General features: G+C 31.0%; 1 protein-coding gene across 1 annotated transcript in view; it reads right to left on the reverse strand.

Moving 5' to 3' along the window:
• The window catches only part of l(2)05287 (WD repeat-containing protein l(2)05287), an 86,277-nt gene that overhangs the window by 11,793 nt on the left and 51,631 nt on the right, over positions 1-22,853 (reverse strand). The window contains exons 13-18 of the mRNA XM_085818285.1: positions 8,898-9,084; positions 8,444-8,535; positions 6,103-6,189; positions 5,766-5,932; positions 5,361-5,420; positions 2,475-2,597 (exon numbers count right to left, since the gene is read on the reverse strand). Coding sequence (XP_085674411.1) covers positions 2,475-2,597; positions 5,361-5,420; positions 5,766-5,932; positions 6,103-6,189; positions 8,444-8,535; positions 8,898-9,084 — 716 coding nt within the window. The remainder of the gene's footprint in view (positions 1-2,474; positions 2,598-5,360; positions 5,421-5,765; positions 5,933-6,102; positions 6,190-8,443; positions 8,536-8,897; positions 9,085-22,853) is intronic.

Below are 22,853 nucleotides of genomic sequence, written 5' to 3' on the forward strand. Positions count from 1 at the left end.
TTACTATGACCTCTTTTATCCAAATGATATAAAAACAACTAACTTTGGTTAATTAAAGCAAAATCCTTTTTGCACTTCATGAAAAAATGCCATTTTAAGAAATAATGCTTTTATATTTTCTGTCTGATCTGAATTTTGTACATAATTATTTAAAGCCCTTAATAGTATATGCTTCCTCTTTTGCTTCAAGATTTTCTATTTAAAAAAGGTACAAATCTTTTATACTACTGTCATGGCTGCTTTAAGTGAAATTAATCAACATTCTTAGAAGCTATTTTGAAGCTGTATGTTTTGAATACTTTTTGGCTAGATCAAAATCTGATGGTATGACTACTGCAGTCATATAATTAAACTTAGATGATTCATCGGTTCAGGCGCAAAGCATTCGTAATTATCGGGTACCCGTATGGAGTCGCTAGCCTGGTATAACAGCGTTGAAGATTTTCTAATACCTATGAATTTCTAATACATATCAGTAGGTAAAAGATGAGTAAGATGATGACAGCAATTAAGTGACATATCATAAGTTCCAGGGCAGAATGAAACTCTCCTCATAATTTCATCAATTAAAGATGACATAGAACTGAGAGACTATAAGCTACTCCTAACTGCCACCAGTCAAGTCTGGATAGGAAAATCTGGGAGCATTCGTGAAAAGATGGGTGTGCGATTAGTCAGTGAAAGCAAAGCAGAGTTTAAAGAAATGCCAATGATTGCAAAAAATAGTTTCACGCAATTAATAAGCTCATTTATAGAGTAGTAAATAATATTAGCATATACATAACATTATAGAAACAAGGCAAAATTAAAAGAAAAAGCTACGAGATGGAGGTGGGTATAATACACAGGTTACAAGGTGTTATTGAGATATAACAGCCTTTGGGCATTTTCTGTTTTCAGGAGTACAATAATCGTAATTTAGTATTGGAATAGTGGCATTATTTACATCTGGGTTTTTCCAAAAAAAGGTATCAGCCATAACTTATTGTCAATACTTCCAGGAGCATAGGGAAGGCTCTAGTGCATAGATGTGTTTTTGTAATGCATGTATGACCGAGCTACGAGATGCATTTTGTGTAAGAATTGCAGTATCATCTGGGTACATAGCTAAGGTGGTGTGAGGTGTATGTGGGATGTTGTTCCTGTAAGTGTTGAATAGGTCCCCAAAAGGGACCCAATGGGATTATGGGATTTCTTATCCCTGGGGACCCTTGTGAGACCCCAGCCTGTATAGGTTGAAAGAAGAGATAATGTGGTTGACACGAACGATAAAGTGTCTATCTATCAGATAGGAGATAATGATGTTAGTAATGTAACCTCGGAAGCACAAGGTGATTAATTTATGTATGAGGCCCTCAAGCCATACTCGATGACTCTATATAAACATGAGTAGCTTTTGATCACTCTTCCAGCAACCATGCATTTTCTTTTCATGGATCTGACAAGGACTGTAATATATATATACATATTTTGCACTAGACTAACTTCAACATAACATTCTCTATCTTTCAGTCTATTAAACAGCAGGTTCAAGAAGTAAAGTACATATACCTAACAAATATATTTAATAAACATTACTGGAAATTTTAAATGCAATTTTTTTCTTTAAAAAACTACGCTTCCTGCCATTTTCACCTCAGTATTAGAAAAATTAATATTTCTTAAAGATAACCAAATCCTGAAAGAACATTAAATATCAACGAATGTAATTAATTAGCCAGCATAACGTTGAAATTTTTTAATATTATTGATAGGGAAGAATAATTATTATTCCACTACAGCAGAAAATTCCTTACATCTATTTTATATCAAAATTACGTACATTGCACAATTATTCAAAAACTTGTTACTTGTGAGACAATACAGCAGACACCCAATGATATGATTATTTTATAATATGTTAACAGAATGCTATTTAATCATTAAGTTTAATTATGACCTTATGTAGAGATTTTATATAAATCATAAAATTTGATCTAACTGGTGCAACCTCATAAAGATTATTTTGCATTGGAGAAACTATATAACCATGTAAGTAAAGACAAGGTACAAATCTATAATTAAATATCCATTTCTAAAAAGGGATTTTATTTTATATCTACCTATATTAGTGACATTTGGTAATGAAAATATCTATAGTTTTACTTAGCTAGTATAAGTACAAAGGATTACTAAAACAGAACCCTATTACTAAAAATTTTCAGCAATTCGAAAAGAGGTTGTGATCTTAATGTTGCACACCACTGCTGTAGTACCTGCTTACATAAGTACTAGTATACTGCAAACCTATGCAATTATTTTTTCCTATTTGCGGAAACATGCCAAGAAAAGAATGATTGAAAAAAAAAAAAAAAAAAGAAAAATTAAACAAATGTTAATCACATTCAGCCAAAAAAGGAATGCAACATAAAAAAAATCCATAAGAACAAAAAGAATATTTATTCAATATAACTATAATGCAAAATGAAACTCACTTTTATATCTCCCTTTGTGTGAATGGTCAGTGGCTGTGGATTAACAATTTCAACATTTGAAATTTTATGCTCAGCTTGAAGCATTCCAAATGGAGTTTTAGGAATATTTTGAGAAATAAGTCTCTGCAAATATAAGATCATATTAAAGAATCAATGCACAAGAATTAGTATGAGGTACCTCCAGAAAGTAAGTTTCCCAATGTTTTCTGCTTTAAAGTAAATGTAATTAGCCGTGTCAATTGCATATGCATAACAGATCTATGACGTATCAATCATATGCCAGCCAGACAGGTCACGCTTCGTGCCAGTAGCGTGGTAGCAACGGTCCGAAATGAAAGCTCTTATTGCTTCTCTCGCCGCCTGCGAGGTTTGGTCGGTGATAACATTCTTGAATGCACAAAGCATTGCGTTAATTGAAATTCATCGTCAGCTCTGTAAGGTCTATGGGCTGAACATCATAAGTAAGCAGATGGTGCGTTGTTGGTATAGGCAGTTTTCGGAAGGTTGTCAAAGTTTCCATGATGAAGAGCGCAGTGGGCGACCGTTCCTCATCAATGATGATCTTGTTGAGCTTGTGCAGCAGCACATGATGGAGAACCGTCGCTTCATGATTACGGAGCTGAGCAGCCATTTTCGGCAGATATCGTGATCCTTGTTGCATCAGATTGTCACTAAGCACCTGCTGTTCAAAACATTGAGTGCCAAACACAAAATTGAACGCTTAGGAGCAGCACTGACATTTCTGCAATGGTATCACGATGACTGCGACGAGTTCCTCGACAGGATCGTCACGGGTGATGAAACTTGGATGTCACACTTCACCACGGAAACCAAGCAGCAGTCAATGCATTGGCGGCATAGTGGATCTCTGGTCAGGACAAAATTCAAACAGATGCTGTCGGTAAGGAAAGTGATGTGCACGGTGTTCTGGGATAGGAAAGGCATTCTGCTCATTGAGTTCCTTCCACGTGGTGAAAAAGTAAATGCTGACCGTTACTGTGAAACACTACGGAAATTGCAACGTGCCATTCAAAACAAGAGGCATGGAATGCTTACTGCAGATGTTGCACTCCTCCATGACAATGCTTCTCCACATACTGCTCGATGCACAGCAGCTGTTTTGATGGAATTTAGATGGGAGATGTTTGATCATCCACCTTACAGCCCTGATTTTGCTCCCAGTTTTTTTATGTTTTCTTGCACCTCAAGAAATTCCTGTCTTCCGGTAAACGTTTTGACAACGACAAAGAGCTGAAGACATCTGTCACATGCTGATTCCATTCACAGCCGGCAGAGTTCTACAACAGAGGGATACAAAAGTTGATACCACGATACGACAAACGCCTCAATTCTGGCGTTGGCTATGTTGAAAAATAGCTGAAACATTGCTGTACTTGTTGCCAATATATATGTTCCTGAAAGTGTGAGTTCCTTTTTTTTTTAAATAGGGAAACTTACTTTCTGGATGCCCTACGTAATATATTTATAATTAATAAGAAATATAATATGAGTCAAAGCATCAACAGAATATTCAAATATTGTGTCATAATTTACAATAGTGATGTATGCATTTAAAGAGCTTCAATATACTATAGTAGAACATATTACAACAATACTTTGTTTGATAAAGAATACAAACATGAAACTTTCAATAATTGTCTAGTTTTCATATGATGATTAATTCAATAATTTTGATGAAAATATAGTTCTTAATATTAGAAAAGTTATCAATTAATGCACTATTACTAAATACAGATTGTACTAAAAAACCATTAAATCAAAAATAAAATTAAAAAAAAAAAAAAAAAAAAAAAAAAAAACCTTATTTGTAAACCACACGACTTCCTTGTATGGAATATTAAATTACATGCATTTTTCCCTGCATTTCTTTTAAATGTATTTGCTCAAATTTCATTACAGATATATTTCTAATTTAATTAATTCAGTTCTCACTTCGCGGCAAGGCAAAAATACATAAAAGTGCAAAATATCTTCATTAAAAATTGAAAGATACAGAAAAACATAAAACACCAAATACAGTTAAAACAATTTTTACAATTAGAATTACAGTTTTTATGGAAAAACAAGCAATTTGGCCAGCAGGCAAGAAGGCAGATTTTTCTGGTGCACAAAACTAAAAGTTTGTTTTGGTCCTACTCGTCAAAGGACACTGAAGGTGCAGAAAGACTTACTTATTATTCTACTAAGTTTCAAATGTAAACAAATATGGTTGCTGTGGTAAAAAAAAATAGGTTTAGCCACACTTAAACAACTTTTAAATCGTTGATAATTCTACAACTATTGCATGCAGGTTAACTAAAAGTTAAAAACCTTAACTGGAAGATAAGAAAAACATAATTTAAACATTTTAAGGTAAAAAATACACAATTTACCAACGTATAAGAATAAAAAATAATGAGCTCATGAAGCCGAGTAACAAAGTGGGTATGTATATAATATACTTTCACAAATGAAAACTTTTCATAATCAGAAAAAATACATGACCTTGAGCATTTAAATGAGTAAAACGCTTCCCGTTATAGGTATATCATGCAAGTAAGAGAACACGAATGACACAAGCATTAATAAATGATTGGTTTGAAAATTATTTCATACCCGAGGCTTGGCAGAATTTGGTTGGTTTACTTGATAATGCAAAAACTGTCCTAATTGTAGACAACTGTTCAACTCATACTTCACTTAAAGTTTTAGTGAAAGATACTGTATCTGTATTACCTCAGAGGCAAAATAACATAAAGAAGCAAAAAGAGTTATATGGAAAACTCATCCCATATTTGATTTAAAACAAAAAGTACCTGATCTATCATTATAGGAAGAAATCACGTTGAAATAAAATATGCAAAATACAAGTCAATAAATGCATACCTTTGTAGAATCTAGAGTTTCTAATTCTGTGTCAGGTTCATCAGTCAAAGTAAGTAACTTCTGAAAATAAAGAAAAAAGAGTATTTATTTCATATTTACACAAGAAATATGAACTATCACAGGATTGACAAAATATGTAATATAAAATGCAAAATTAAGTTATTTTCAAGTAAAGTTTATTTAAATATTTTCTCCAACAAAAATACATAACTTCAGCACAATAATTTTTTAAAATATATTATTTAATGCATTCTTTCAGTAATATATAAATTACCTGTTTCTTAGGCTTTCCTCTAACTAGAAAATATGCAATTACACAATCCTTATGTAAAATATAAAAAATAACTTCAAAGTAGAACATACAACTGATGAATTAGAGAGTTGATTGGATCTAACATTAGTTACCTGTTCTTGATTGAAAAAATAGAGTTGAGATTTTTCATAAAAACTGGCTGAGCCTCTTGATGCACAGCTTGTATTTTTGGATACAAACACAGCAGATATAACAGGTGTTTTACTTGCATTTGACAATGAATATACAGGAAAAGGGTCATTAGGCCTGAACAGAATTACTAGAAAACAAAAAGCAATAATAATGAGAATAAAATATCTATAATCAATTCATTAAAAACTTGCAAAAAGAAGTCTAAAAATTAGAAGAAAAACAAAAGTTTTACACTCTGAACTCAAATATGAATAAAGAATCCTCATTTAATTTTTTAATTACTTAAACAAAACTTACAGTTTTGATTCTGGCAGAAAGCTGCTATAACATCAGACGCTCTGTCACCTACTATAATTTGTACTTCAGTGTGCACAATCCAAGTTACTAAAGAGGAGGGAAGAACATACATGTTCATGCAAAGTTACGAGCTTGAAAGTAATGTAAAATTTAAATAGGTTTTGAAAAGAAACGAATTTACATTTCAAATTCAGTACAATTATAATTCAGAATGTGAATTCAAATTTGTTTTGTGAGATAAATCTAGCTTATGCTAGTTATTATACAGAAAAAATTGTCACAGAGAGAAACAAATCACTCACTTCATAATTATAAATTTTCTATTTATGTGTACGCGGCAGCGAAACAAAAGAATGAACAGAATTTGATGTTAACCAAGATTATATTTATATGTAAAACTAATGATAAAATAACAAGTGATGAGCAGATTAAAACATAGATATACAAGATTATTTAAATAAAAACATATTACTATGAAATAGATTATTAATAGTGACATTAAAATTTGATAGCAGCTGATTGTTCATATACCGCAGATTTTATAAAGTTAACTGCATATGAAATACTGAAATTGTGATTGTGAGAAAAGGTATTTTGAAGTAATTGCAAAAGCAAAATATATAAAACAAGGGAAAACATAAGCTTTTTGAAAGCAATCAAAATAATTCCAATTCTGATGCAGTTGAAGAGAGTGTTTAGCAAATTTTGCTTGATACAAAAGAAAATGAGTCCACAGAATGATTAACACAATTGAAATTTTGTGATTATGATAAATATTGGGCTCCCATCAAGAACTGAATACTTCTGAAATGATTGATAAAATTATAGAAAAATGGAAAAATTGAGGGTTCTGTTGCCTATAATTTAACCTATTCATTAATGATTTTAATAGCAAAATTAGAACTCAAATGATAAACTCAACTCTAGGCTCACTACACTGGAGAAATAAGAACTTCCATAATGCATGGATAATTATAAAGACCAAAGTTTTTGCATGCTGATTTAACATTAAAAATATCAAAATTTTTATTTATTATGTAAAATTTACAGCCATATAAATTTAAGTAAATTTTTGAATCTTTCTTAGTTACCAATTTTTTTACAACTATTACGATTAATACTTTTAAATTAAACAAGTATAAAATAATGATATTTATTTTAAAACAAATCAAAAGATTATCAAAAGGTAAATTAATAATAAACAATCAATAATAGTAAACAATAAATTAACAATAATAAACTGTAATAATAAACAGATCACTGCTTATTTACATATTTACTTGTTGCAAAATAAAATTGAATTTAAATTTCTTAGCTGCCAAATTTGAGATATGAAAAACTAGGAGGTTCTCCTGCCCAAAACCAAGTTTCTGGGAGTATTTGTGCTGTGCTGCAGCACCATTTTGAAAGAACTCGACATTGACTTAAATTAAATTTATAATGCATAACTCAGGTTACCCAATATTTTACAACATGATTCTGATGTAAAATATATTACTATTTAATAAAGTATTCAAATGTTTACGCTCATTGGCTAATTTCATTCCATAATTTTTCTACACTTTTATGCTGAGAAATTCCTTAGTATGAAAATGTAGTTTTAATTTATCAAAATACTTTGATAAATTAAAGAGGAAACACTATAAAAATAAAATGTTAATACCCTAACATAGATACATTTAGCAATGTACTATATATTAATGTAAAACAAAATTAAAGACAAATATTAACTGATTAAACATTTCTTGAATCTTCATACAAAGTTTCAGAAATGTATAGATAGTTACGACAATTTAAACAAATAAAATTTAATAAGATAAATTAACCTGAAAATAACTAAGGGTGAGGAATAAAATTTGCATAATTTAAGTTTAATTAATTCAGTAGATTTCTTTTATTGCTGAAAAACATGTAAAGTAAGTAAACTAAAAGTAAGGCTAAAAATTAAAAGCTGGTGGAATTGGCAGCTATAAAATATACATACAAAATTAAGAACAAGTTTAAGAATTTTCAGTGAATACATAGTCCAATTTCCTTTATTTAGAAATGAAAAATTTTGAGAAAACAAAAATACTGTTTATATTGACACAAATATGCTTTGATTTCTCATTTTAATAATGTGTTTCAAAACATTAGTTTTCTCAGAATTGAGCCTTATTTTAACAGAACACATTATGTAATGATGATACTGTATATATAAATGCTAAATAACAGCTAGATTTGAGACAAAGATTTACTGACATTTTGCACTTTTCTGATGATAATTAATTTTTATTACAAATACATTTAAACTAATAAGATTCATATCCCTCTACTACCCAAAAAAGTAATGTATACTTACTTGATAAAGACAGAACATCCCAAACTGTTATTGAGGTGCCATCATGACAGACTAAAAGATGACAGTAAGATTTTCTTCCAAAATGTGTCTGTCTATATAATTTTTAAAATATACTTTGAATAAACTTTGTAAACAAAAGAAAATAATATGCAGTTTCATTTTGAGGAAAGGATGAGAATAATAAAAGCAAATAAGACTCAAAATATATTGAAAAAAATGAATAAAAATACAAACCCATGTTTATGAATTTATTGCCTTTATAAATGCATAAAAAATATTTTTTCTTTTAACTAAATTTTTTCAAAGGTTTAGACAGTAAAATGACAGTAAGAGAATATAATTAACTTTCCATAATTTTGAAATAGAACTTTAAATGACTTATATATTCAAAGCCATCACTTATCACTGAAATGAATCAGTTAAAACAAAGTGCATAAATATAAATTTAACTTACACAATATTTCTTTTTGATTTATCATTACAAAGTACCGCCTTGAGTGCTGTGCTATCTACAGTCCACAGAGTGGCTGCTTTACCAAATGCAACAGCAAGTAATGAGCCTTCTTCAGAAAAACAAGCATCACCAGCAGGCAAATCTCGATAGCAGCCCATAGATGTGCAGCTCCAAGTTTGCTTTTGATCTGAAAAATTAAAAAAAAAAAGTTTAACTTTAGAAATAACGATGCAAGTTGTAAACTGAATCTGAAATAAAAATGACACTCTTATTGTCAAATAAAAAATTCTTGTTACATTAAGAATTTAGAAAAATATGAAGGCAATAATTCTTATATTTTCTAAGTCAACAGTCTAATCTTATTTTTATATACTTTCTTAAACTAACAAATGAATATAACTACTACAGCATTTTATTTAAACTAATGATTATACATTAAAATTGCAGCACCAGAAAGGATTCATCGAACTCGCACATACACAATTCAAAAAGCAACATTCGTGCAAGTTATGTACACCAGTAATGCTATTGAATGCGACAGCAGAAAGGTGACAAGACAGCTACCGTTAAAAACTAGAACTGTATTTAAGGAATTCCATATATTGTTGTCATTTTTGTGCACAGTTATGACACGTGGAAGAACACGATAGATATGTCAGTAGGTTATCAATTTTGATTATGTTATCATTGTAGCATACTGATAGCCTTCTAATAAATATGTTTGTGTTGGATGGAATACCGCCACAATGACGTAAATATAGAAATTATGGGTAAAAAATGACAGAACTCACTAACATGAGGGATGTTAACAAAGCTGTCATAACACCAAATGAAAGGATAGACACCTTGCAAACTGCAGAGTTATACTATAAACCCTACCTCAAGAATTATGTGGTGTTGCATAACAACCAGTCTTTGCATATTTGGTTCGATATTATTATCAGCATTAGAGACCTTTTGCAAAATTCCTATTCCTTCAGCTATATCATACATCTGGATTTACAATGGTGAGTACAAAATAATTAATGAAAGGACAAATGGTACTGATTTTACTTTTATCTGCGATACAATTATCTGGCAGTACTTTACAGATAGACAGACAGAACTATGTATTATGAATAGCCATACTGGTCTGCAACTTGGCATTATACTATGCACTACCACTTGATTCCAGCCCTAATGTGCTTAGTATGCATTCCAAATACATCAGATAATTATTGTTATATGAATAAGGTTTTGAAAATGTGGAAAACGTTCTAGAGGTTCCTGCATCATCTGTATATGATTAATAAAAAGTTTCAGTTCAGAGAGAGTGAAGAGATATGATCATGGGGAGATGGGATGAAAGAAAGTCAAACAAGGTATAATGCAACCCCAAAAATTATGTAAATATATTGTACGTCTGATTCATAAAAGTAGTACAGTACAAAGTCCAAAATCCGGATGTCCATTATCTGGAATGATCTAAAATACAGACCTCAAAACCACTACCAACATTTTTCTGGTAGGTTTACAAATGCGCATTTGATTCCCCTCCCCTCCGCGCATATTAAACATCTGGAGAGTCCCGATTCTTGATTTCACTTTGAAACTAAATTAAATACTTTGATAATGAAAAAACAATCATTTTAGCATAAATTTGTATGATCAGTAATTTGGCTCCATTGCTGCGTATCTGCTTGGCACCCACCTCAATCCCAAACATTCCACATAGATACATCGTTGATCTGACACCAACCTGGGGAATCATTATTTTTATTATACTTTCCTTTCATCACTGCATGTTTATCAAAACATGAAAACTTGAGTAATGACTCTGTAGCGATTACTAAACATTTTTTTTTGTTAGTAATTGAATAATAAGTGAATATGGTAACCTTTTATGTTGACATTACGCATGATGATAATTACAGATTTAGTCAAATGCGCTAAAAGTTGACAAGGAAAAATTTCTTTCCATGTGCTAAAAAAAGATTTTGTTGATGATACTCTACCCAAAGATTACATTAAGGGTTATTTGAATTAAGAATAACTGATTTGTTATTCACATAAACCCAGAACCAGCACCAGGGCTCGTATGGCCGTGCCGAGTCGCAGAATTTAGGACCTCAGAGACTGCATCAGGCAGTAAGATATCTAGCGTCGGCCTTCAATAAGGCTTAAGTATATGTGGGAATTTATTTATTCAGAACTTTAATAAGCCTTAAGCACGTGCAAGAAATAGACAAAAGTATAATAAATAACTAATATAATTCAGGCTTAATTGTCTCAGTGCGCGATAGAAGCAAGATAAAATTTAATGGAACAACTTGTCATTAGTCGCCAAGCTCATGATGCATAGCCAAATATGTATAATGAAGGATAGCTAAATTTGATGACGCTAATTTTAAAGGTTTTCAGATATCGCAAAACAAAGTTGAAATTTTTAAATTAACGGATTATGTAAAGAAATTGGGAGAAGCAGTTATAAATGAAGATGATATAAAAGAAGTTTTTCATTGTGATGACGCTTCTCAATCATCAATCAATTAATGAATGGCGAAATCTATAGTATAGTTTTAGATCCAGAAAATACCACTACCGATAGTGAAGAAAGTGACAGAGAAGTTACTGAAAACGAGAAAATTTCGATTGACAAGTTAGTTGGAATTCTCGAAACACCAGTTACAAAACTTCAACGATGTAACTAAACAAGAGATTATGTCTGTCTACAGAATTAAAGAGAAAGTATTAGCACAAAAAAATGAAGCAACTTTAACAACTTACATTGAGAGAAATGTTTAATAAGGTAAACAGACACTTTTTTTTTTTTTTTTTTTAAACTTTGATACCCTTTAGATCCTAAATACTTCATTATTTCATAAATCGCAATTTCATATTTTTAATTTTAGAATTTCTACATGCCATCTTACTAGATTTAAATTGATGATCTAATATAAAAAAAAATCCCAAATCCGGAATCGCCGAAGTCCTGACGAGTCCGGATTTCGGACTTTGTACTGTATTAGAAGAAAAATAAATGCATTTACAGGAATTCAGCATGACATCAAGAACCATTGAGTAACAAGTGTAATAGAGTCAATAAGTTGTTCTAATATGTGTTTTTAGTGCATTGGCCAAGAAATAAAATTTACGAACTTAACTGTTGTTAAAACACTGATCACCATAAGACAGGGTAATGGATGGATTAATTTTGCCAACTTGAAACAAGGTGAATGCTACAATTTCTAGTAGCATGCAATTTACCTTTTGTAATTAAAATTAGTCTCGAAGAAATAGCTGAACAAAATAAGAAAATTTAGAGGTTCAGTTAGAAACACCATCCCAAAATTAAGAAAATTTATAGGTCCAGTTCAAAACACTATCACAAAATTAAGAAAATTAAAGAGAAATTACAAAATAAAAATCCAAAGGTAGAACTGTTGCAAGACTTACTTGTGGTGTTAATCGAGAGAGAAGTTAATTTATTAAATGATGCTGAAGTTATTACTGCACAAAGCACTGTGCAGAAATTAGAAACAGAAGTAGAACTTTCCTCCAATTACAGCGAAGCTATTATTAGATGTAAATTGAAACAAAAGATACATTCAAAATGTCATTAAAAGCAAAACGATTCCACAAGTTTCAGAAATCAAAACTAATTATAATACTAAATTACCTCAAATTACTTTAGAAACCTTCAATAGTGATTTATGTAAATTTAGCAAATTCTGAGCTCCGTATTAAGCGGCCATTCATGAAAACTAATGAAAAGCGTGCCTCAAGATGTCAAGAAATTTAACTATTTAAGATTGCTACTCACTGATTCAGCTACAAAAGCTATAAACAGATTGCTATTAGACTGCTATTAACAGGAGAAAACTAACAAATAAATAAATAAAAATAAAATTAAAAAAATAAAAAACCATGAAATTTTAACTGACCTATTTAGAAAGAAAGGAATATTAGTTACGGCACATATGAACATTCTCCTATCTTTGGAGCCTGTACGTTGTTCAAGTGATGAATCCAGTTTGAGAAATAATGTGATGAAACAACAGTTCAAACCAGAAGCTTAGAAATATTAATTCTTATGGCAATCTACTTACTGCTTAATTTATACAAGTGAATATCACAAGATTTAGTATTACAGTTTAGTAGAGAATAAAATTCAACAAGTGGTCAAATGAAGCAGATTTATTGTCATTTGTAAAGAAAGTAGTACCACGTAAAAAGTCCTTAACTCTTGTTCCAAATTTCACCCCTCCAAAGAAATGTGAATTAAGTCTTGCAGAGAAACACAAGGTGTTATATGACCAATTCAGGTGCAAGCACTATTAAATAAAGATCATACACACACACACACACACACACATACCAAAAAAAAAAAAAAAGTTAAGGTGAAATGGGTTCAATGTAATATTTACAATCCTCAGTCGCATTTAGACAGCTGATGCGACTCATCAAACATGCAGGACAATAAAACTAACAAAAATGTGCTGAACACATGCAGAGCTAAAGAAATAAACATTAGCTCCCTGTGTAGAGAAATATGATGTTATACAGCAATAGGAGCATCCGCACCTGAAGTAAAAGTTAATTAGATGTTAGATGCTAGACGGGAATGGCATATTAAGCCATATCCTTTGATTTGTAGAATTTTCATATGCAGATTTATTAACTGATTAACTCTATATAGTGTACAAATAAATATTTAAATTAACCTTGCTTTGAGTCAATCATAGATATGATGTAATACGGTGATAGGAGAGCCCTCACCTGAAGTAAATGTTAATTAGGTGTTAGATGCGGGGCAGGAATGGCGTATTAAGCCATATCCTTAGATTTGTAGAATTTTCATAATGCAGATTTATTAACTGTATATAGTGTACAAATAAATATTTAACTTAACATTGCTTTGAGTCAATCATAGATATAGCTGTAGAAAGATTTTAGATACGGTAGAGATTTCGACTTAGAATTAGCCTTTCGTGTCACCCTCTGGCTCAAAATGTTGAGTAAACAAATTCCTAACAATCTGATTTATTATAAAACTTTGAGAGCCCAACAGATAACTCCACATTTAGTATTAGATTTTTGTGAAATTCTGCATCTGAATAATCTTATGTGTGTCAGCACATTTTTGCATTCTTCAAATCCATCAAATTTAAAAGAGACTTGGGAGGGAAAAAAAAAAAAAAGAAGAAGAAGAAGAAGAAAAAAGGCGGATGTGCTCTGATTATCAAAGCACTTGAAAAATTAAAACCATATGTTTCAATAGGATAGCTAGGCCAACTAGAGAGGTCATAAATAAGTTACGTAAGGAAGGATTTGATTTACCTGACAGCGGTGATTAAAATAGAGAGAACAGAGTTACATATTTTAATTGGGAATTATTATTTGAACTGTAATTTAATGGGGAAAATGCATTATTTGACTGAATGTTTAGTGTTGTATAAAAGCATATTTAGTTGGGCATTGACAAACAGAGTGAGAGGAGTTAATGAGAAGAAAATTTGTTCCAGAAAAATTCGAAAGGCATGTTTATCTAACAGTGGTGATATACAAACCTGTTTATACTAAAAAAAACTGTAATCCGCTTATATAAGTTGATTCAATAAAGAAAAAAAATATCAAAACAGATTCATCAGCTGAAAAAAGTGTAAATTTTAAGAATTATTAATTGGGTGTGAGTGAATGTGATAAATAAATTATTAAGCAGTCCTGAAGATGATTTGCATTATATAAATGGAAGGTATGAAGTGCATTTGTTTTGGAAAATGAGTCCACAGAATTCGAAAAATAATTTTGGTTTAGTGAAAAGACAATTGGAAAGGGTGCAGCGATAGTTAAAAATGATAGGTTTGTGAGAGAATTAAATATCAAATGATAATAATAAATAATACAACCAAATAAGCTTATGGACAAAATTAAATATCAAATACAAAATAACATTATTCAAGAGTGAGAGAATTCCATGCCATTTTGAGCAGTCATTTGTAAAGATAAAAAAGAGTACTCAATTTCGATTGGTATTCATTGTGGTAGTTGTGAAACATGAAGGCTATTGTAAAATGGCTGGTCTTAAATCTAAATAGCAATATTTTGGATATCATTCTTCTTTTCAAAGATTTAAAATCATATTTTGTGGTGACATAGAAAAGGTATTTTTGATGAATGGGATAGCAAAGGAGGATAGGCAATATTTAAAAATTTAATGGTATTCTGATAATAAAAGTGAGGACTTAAAAATTATGCAAATGAACAGAGCAACATTTGGATGCAATTGTTCACCATTTATATTGAGTGCAATGGATCAACTGTCATTTAAAGAAACACTCAGAAACAAATAAAGATTGTGTCAAGATGTTTAATAGCTCGTTGTGTGTGATGATTTGTGTTCTGGAGAGGAAAGTCTTGGATTTCAATCTGGATCTGGAGGATTTCAATCTTTTATCAGTAGTGGTATTTATATTGGGAAACATTAATTTTAATTTGAGAAAGCTAAATACTTATTCTAAAAGGTTGTATGACATATAGCTTCAAAATGGGTAGTATGAAGAAAGTACGGTCAAGAGGTATAGTTTAAGATGCTGGCTCTGGTGTAGAATTTGAAGGAGGGTGTTTGAAGAGTAGACCTTACATAATAGCTGAACAGTTCCAGTTGTATTCATTTCTGCATTTGTAGTATGAATTAAGAGACATGGTGGAAATATAGAAGAAGAGTTTGGATTGAGATTCAGAGTTGCCCAGCAGATTTACAGTACAAATGGATAAAGTAGTGCACTGAAGTTAGAAAATTAAATAAGTTCAAAATAGAGAGGTACTACTTCATGGAATTTCTAAAAAAAAGGGGTTATGTTTTCTCTGATGTGTCAGTGGTGGCATATTTTAGATATGTGAATGAGAGAGGACAGGTCCATCATTTATAATGTCGAAAAACTGGTTAGTGCTATTAAAGATGCTGTCACTTCCTAGGTTGGAATTAATGGGGGTTTTAGTCATGGCAAAGTTGTGGAAGTATCTGTTGAGGGTGTTCAAAGGCTTAGTTGATAAAGTGACCCTTTAGACAGATTCAGAAATAGTATGTGTATACTGGATTAAAACGTCAGTTCGTGAGTGGAAGCAGTTTGTGTCAAATAGAATTGCAGAAATATAGGACTGTACTTCACCAAATAAACATTGTCCAGGGACAAATTAAGTTGTGGTAAAACTGCTTATATATTGTTGTATAATATTATTTGGTAGGATGGTCCATCATGGTTGAAAGGCGGTTAAGATCTTTAGCCCTGAGCAAAAGTACAAAGTGATAATCAAACTTTGGAACATTTCAGCATGGGAAACAACATTAAATATAACTAAGTTCAGCAGACTGGAAAAATTATTGAGAGTCAAAGCTTGGATGAAGCGGTTTGTCACCAAGCTAAGAACACTTGAATATGAAGAAGGTCCTCTTACTGCATTGGAGATCCAAGAAGCTGAGGAAGACTGGATAAAACAAGTGCAGAGAAAGAATTATTCTTCGGCGATACAACAACTAGTAAGGAATAATCCAATAACAGCTGATTTGAAGCTTTACAGTTTATTGTCATATCTGAACAGTAGAGGTATTTTGTATATTGTAGGTCATTTGAAAGAAGCAAAATTAAATGATGATGGAAAACATTTTAGTATACTGCCAAAATCCAAGTTCAAACAGCTAGTGATATTTCGTGAACAGTCAAAATCATTCCATTCAGGAGTGACAACATTGTCCAAATTCGGGAATAAATTTTGGATGCCTAGAGGTAGACAAGCAGTGAAAAGGTTACAGTTACTTGCATTACCTGGAGGAAGTACATAGTGAAACCTCCCAAACAACTAACAAAGCAATTGCCATTGAAAGTTCCTCTTTCACAGTAGTAGGAACTGATTTCACTGGAGTAATTAACCATTAAAACTGAGAGAGGAGAGATGTTAGAAGAATATATATATTATTCTATTTATGTGGACAGTTATGCATGAAATGCATATTGACATTGTCTCAGGCATGCCAACAAAAGGTTTTATTTTATCTCTTCAACATTTTCTACCTCTTGAGGGTTCTCAAACTGCATATTGAAAAGTATCAAGAAACCTCTAAAGAAAATGTTAGGAAGGGCTTTATTGTCACATTAGGGATTAACAATATATTTAGTGAAATAGAATGTGTGTTAAATAATAGACCATTAACTTACGAGTGTGTAACGATCTCAGGAAAAACGCTCACAAATTTGAAAGAGTTGGAATTCTTGAAACTAGTGCAACAGAGCTCTTTTCGGCTAGCAGTAAAAAATTCTACTTGTAATAAACCAACCCAAGTTTGGGACCTGCTCATGTGATGCTGCACTTCTCACTTGTGTTAATAGATGGCAACACGAGCAAGCAACTACCAAGGCTTCACCGAAATATGTGACTGCTACAAATGCAATGTGCGTGAACCTCGCCCTCTCACACTATTGCATTTCTTACTTCCAGGTCATGAGGATATAATTTTTTTTTTACACTTTAGAGAAGTTTTCAACAAAACTTCCCATCGAGAGACTACAACAAGAAGGAAACACTATCAGTTGAGGCTTTTCAAGCAATTACGGTCTAAACAGAAGGAACAATACTTATTGCAATTGAGGAACGCTTATAGCTTTTTTATATCCTTCTGAAACCTTAAAAAAGTAGATATATTTCTTGCAGAGGGATTAACAAAAAGCAAACTACTTTGGGACATGGGTATTGTTGAAGATGTGCTAACAGAGATAGATTTGTGACAGCCTGCGTTGCTCGTAAACTCAGAGGACAATTTAGAAGATCTAACTTATATCTTTTTGAAATCTGAACTTTAAGATATATTCACCTGAACTATATTCATTTATTGAATTCCTTTATTTACCGATATCACATTTTCATGCTTGTTATTGTCAATTAATGATAGATAGTTTAATGCTTCATTTCATTAATAATGTCAATTATATCTGTTTATCAAATTTATTTAGTGAATATTATTTTACTTATGTTTATTAAGCTAAGGTTTATGTTACTATTAGGTTATAAGTTATGCAAAAGATATTGATTTCTTAAATTCTGATTGTTATTACGTAAATTTGTGTACTCTTTAATAAGAGTACAGGTGGAAAAAAGAGGTCATTGTTCAAAGACCACCTGTCAACAGGAAAATATGTCATTATGAACTGCACCAACAGCTAACAATTTCTGAATAATCATCCTGTTTCATTTCTTTCTTTGCATTCATAGGATTTGCTGCCTTAGTGAGCATGGTGCATAATAACTGGCACATGGCAAATTACCTATAGCTACACAAACAAACATGTAAAAAATCTCATAGACTAACATACCCTAAACACACATTCCATGACTACTTTTCTAATTTTGGCCATATAGCAGAAATTATTGACACACACAATGTCTACACGATATACTGCTTTCTTAATGTTTTGCAAGAGGAACAAAAATGTTAGTGCATTCATTTCATTCAGGTATAATAAATTATACATGATACAACTTTGATAGCTCTTGTCTTTCAAATTTATAGATGTTTGCAACTATGACCTCAGTTTTTTTAATAAAATAATTTATAAACATAATAACCTTAAAATTATTACAAACATATCAATGACATAACAGTGCTAGTCAAGAGAAAATATGCACAATGTTCACAAAATAAAAGATATGATACACAAGAAAGTAGCACTGTGTAAATTAATATATTTTTTTTAATTTATAAGTTCATTTCATTACTTAGTCTCATAATTATTCACATGGGGGGGGGACTTCTTTCACTTTTCAAGCAAATTTCAGAAACAGCAGCAGAAGCAGAATGAATTAAGTAGTATATATTAAATTTATTAACACTTATCATCTCAGTCCATTTTACAACTCAGAACAATCACTAAATCTTTTAAATAGTGCACCTCAAACCACCAAATTTCTTTCCTAAGCCTACCAAAATATTTTGCTAAAGATGTTTTCTGTTCTGATCCTAAGTTTTTTGTCTTTAAATCTAAAAATTTCTTTCAAAACTATTTTCTTATTCCTTCTCAATAAAAAGGAAAAACATTTTTCAATAAAGCTAATTGGTACTCGTGTATAAATGCAACCTTCTTAGTAGAAGTGGCCAAATTTTAGGAATATGCCAAACTTTGGCAACCATGTCTATAATTATTATTCTGGCAACAATGCTCATAACAATACTTCAGTCAGGCTAAGCTGCTATTTTTGTATTCACTTTTTTTTTCATTCCAACTTCCAACTGCTTTCATACACTAATCAAGTCCAAAATTCTTTATTCTCGGATTGAAGTGATGTTCTTGGATCCCCATCTGAACTTTTCTAAAGGGAAAAACAACGAAATACGTTACTAAGATAGCCACTGAATTGCCAAGGTTTGCATGAAGCTGAGTCTCTGCAATTCCCAGATTTTTTTTTAAAGTGAAAACATATCGCTGTGTCCTTCAGGAGAGGAATAGCACAATAACAGAAATGTATGAAGAAGAAAGTAAGTGTTTTATTTCTTTAGTGTATCACGTTATCCTTATATAATAATTCAAATATGCATTATAAATTTGTTTCCCCCCCTCTTTTCAGGCATTGTTAACATTTACTGGTTTAGGATAAACATCAATAGCTTGGGAATATTTCAAAAAAAAAAAAAAAAAGGGGGGGGGATATGAAAACTACTAACTTGCACCCAATAAGAAACATCTACCTTTTCATCTGTAAAAAACGCTAAGTGGCCAAAATTGCACCAAAATGGTTGGATTAGTACATCAGTACCAGCTAATTTTCTGCAGTTTCAATGAAAGGAAAAATTATATACTTTTAACAGTTGTCAATAATTTCCAAGAGCATTTAAAATTATATACTGCTTTTAAGAAAATTTCATTAAGTGCATATGTAAAGTGAAAAATGTATGCTTATGACAAACCAAAACATAAAATTATACTTATAGCCAAAAGAATTTGACAAAAGTATGTATGATTAATAATATTTCATTGCATGTCAAATACGGTACATCTCAACTAATGGCATATCATATATTTTCACCAGCATGGTGCATTTTTGGTTATATTTTCGCCAGCATAGTGCATTTTGGTTATATTTCCTGCATATAAGATGGACTTTTTCTTTAAAAACTTTGTGTCTAAAAACTGGGGAGTCTTGTAGAATGATAGTGCCTGCATCAACAGAAATGGTAATAGTGGCATTATGGCAAATAAATCCAAGCGTGAAAGATCATCAATGATGCATCCATGGCATGCATGTTAACCCTTAGATTGCCCAGACCTTTGCTCACCTGCTTCTTTAAAAAACAAAACATCTAAAATTTCATGTGAGATTCACAATAATTTCCTTTCTCCTCCTAGTCATTAATGAGCAAAGAGGTGTGGAATGTTCAAATGATATAATTTCTACCTCCTAACAAAGGAGCTTCACTCCTGAGTATATATGAAGTCACCATTAATCTAAAGATAAGGAACCACAAAAGAATCCTAAGAATCCTTTTAGATGAGACTGTCTACAATAGAGATAAATTGATATTATGTATTTAGGAAAACTGCACTTACTTTAGGAGGACCTATTGGATGAGAGTTCTGACAATGTATACTGAATAAACATTGATTTCAATAATTTCCCATAGTATTTTTTTCCTGTTAAATTGTACTCAGTGGGCTGATAAAAATCAGTCTGTCAACAAAATGCTTTATTTTTTTTTTTCGATTTCCAGATACCAAAATCAATGTACATCTTATGCATGGGAAAAATAATGATAATTTCTTTTCCAATTCTTTGGCTTGATACTAGACAATAGAACAATCAGATATAGCAACACAGACACATTCTCTAATGATGACAAAAATGCACCGAAACCTTGCTCTGGGTTAAGAACATGGCCTACATTTTTTTTTTTTTTTTTCTTTTTCTTTTTGTGAATAAGCTCTCATCAATACCTACAATTTTGTAGTAACTCCATCAATTTTTAACATTCTTTTATTTTAATTTAGAGGAAATACTAAGGAATCAAATCAACCATTGTGCTGTGATTCATCTGAAGCAAGATTTGGTTTGAAAAACTCAATAAATCTTAATTCATGACACCATTAGTAAATGAATTGGCAGTAATGAAAAGAATGCTTAATCCAGTAAACCACATTTATCTTTGGACATCTTTTATTTTTCTTCGGGAATGAAGGCAGCATAGTTATTTCAATTTTCAGTCACATTTTAATTTCATTAGGTGGTTATTTGAATACAGTCTTTCTATGTGACGAATACACTTAAAAAAAAAAAAAAAAAAAAAAAAAAAAAAACGGGACAGTACTTGTTCACAAACCTCAAGTTTTAAAATCCAGATAAGTGAAAAAAGAAAAGAAAAAACACAAATTAGATGAAAATGTGGTAGCATGAACAGTAATTATAAAGATGATTATCATCAAGGAAAAAAACCAAACCAACCTGCTACACCTGACAATAACAAAATAACAGAAAAATGTCATATAATCTACGCTTTAACAGAAAAATATGTCATATGTTCTAAGGGGGATAAAAACTGGGTTAATCAATGCACATATATATATATATATATATATAGTTTTTAGAAAACAATAATAAAACCAAAACATATAGACACAATGTACTTGAAAAAATAACTGTCAGTTTAAGAGTTAATAATAGAGTATAAATATTAATAGAAAACAAATGAAAAATTCAACATTAAAATTAGCATATACAAGAAAGAAATTGCAATCAGAAATCCTTTAATGCTTATTTATGCTAATTTTTACATTAAATTTCATTTTTTACTGGTAACACAGGCATACAGTTTTTTTCTCAGACATACAGTAAAAAGTCTGAAATCTGGATGTCTAACAACCAGAATGATCTATTTATCTGGATCTTTAGTTTTTTAGTTTTCCTTTTCCTCACACAGTGTATGAATTGACAATATGATACTCCAGCAAAAGCAAGAGTACTGTAAATCAACTTTTGTTCCAATTTCCACCTGCCCAATTCCCATTTTTTCCTTTTTCCTTTTTTTTTTTTTTTTTCAGAAAATTATCTTTATCCAAGATAATATTGAATCATCCTGCATATTGTTTTGCCCTGCTAGAAAGCAAATAATATTTTCATTTTGGTATCTCAAGTGGTTGTACAAGACAGCATTTTTTCCTACCTTACCAAGACCAATACAACCAAACGCAAAGACTACTGTTTCTTAGGAATGGAATATTTCACAAACTAGTTTCCTTTTGCTGGTATAGCAGGGGAAAAAGGAGAGAGATTTTGATTAACATAAGATTGACTACCACTGCAAATTGCACTCTTTCTTAATTTTCTCTTTTGACCTGGTTTATTATTTTACTTAGTGCTTTATTATTACTGTTTCTTATAAAACTTAAAGTTTCAGTAAAAGACAACATCTTCATTTTACTCTTCTAAATATTGTAAATTCATCAATCAACTAATGGATATTGAAATTTTGCATGAACTAAAATGAAGTTATCATATAAGACTTTTTAAAACTGATACAGATAATTAAAAGTACAATAATTAAAAAAATTCTCAAATTATTTTAATATAAAATCTGTTGTGAGAAGCATTGAAAGGTCAAGGAAGGATGTTTCTCTAGTTACTTTTTAAAATGCCTGGCATAATTTATAGCCAGCTACTGTATTATAATGATAATGTTAGCTGCAAATTTGAAAGATAATATCACAAGTAAACAGAAAAAAAAATTTTAATTCATGGAATATGTCAAGAAATGTTAAATGAAGATGATGTCACTGAAGTCTTCCATTGCAAAAACAATGTCCAAATTATTAATATTTTAACTAATGGCAAAAACCGTAGGAAGTCAAAATTGCCTTTTTGGCATCGAATCACATTTTAGTTTCATGAGATGGCTATTTGAATGCAATTTTCTGCCAATGAGTCAAATTTCCCAAC

Source organism: Stegodyphus dumicola, chromosome 1 (assembly GCF_044657685.1).
Source record: "Stegodyphus dumicola isolate Sdum_Otavi_A_Nest chromosome 1, ASM4465768v1".
NCBI classification, from domain to species: Eukaryota; Metazoa; Arthropoda; class Arachnida; order Araneae; family Eresidae; genus Stegodyphus; species Stegodyphus dumicola.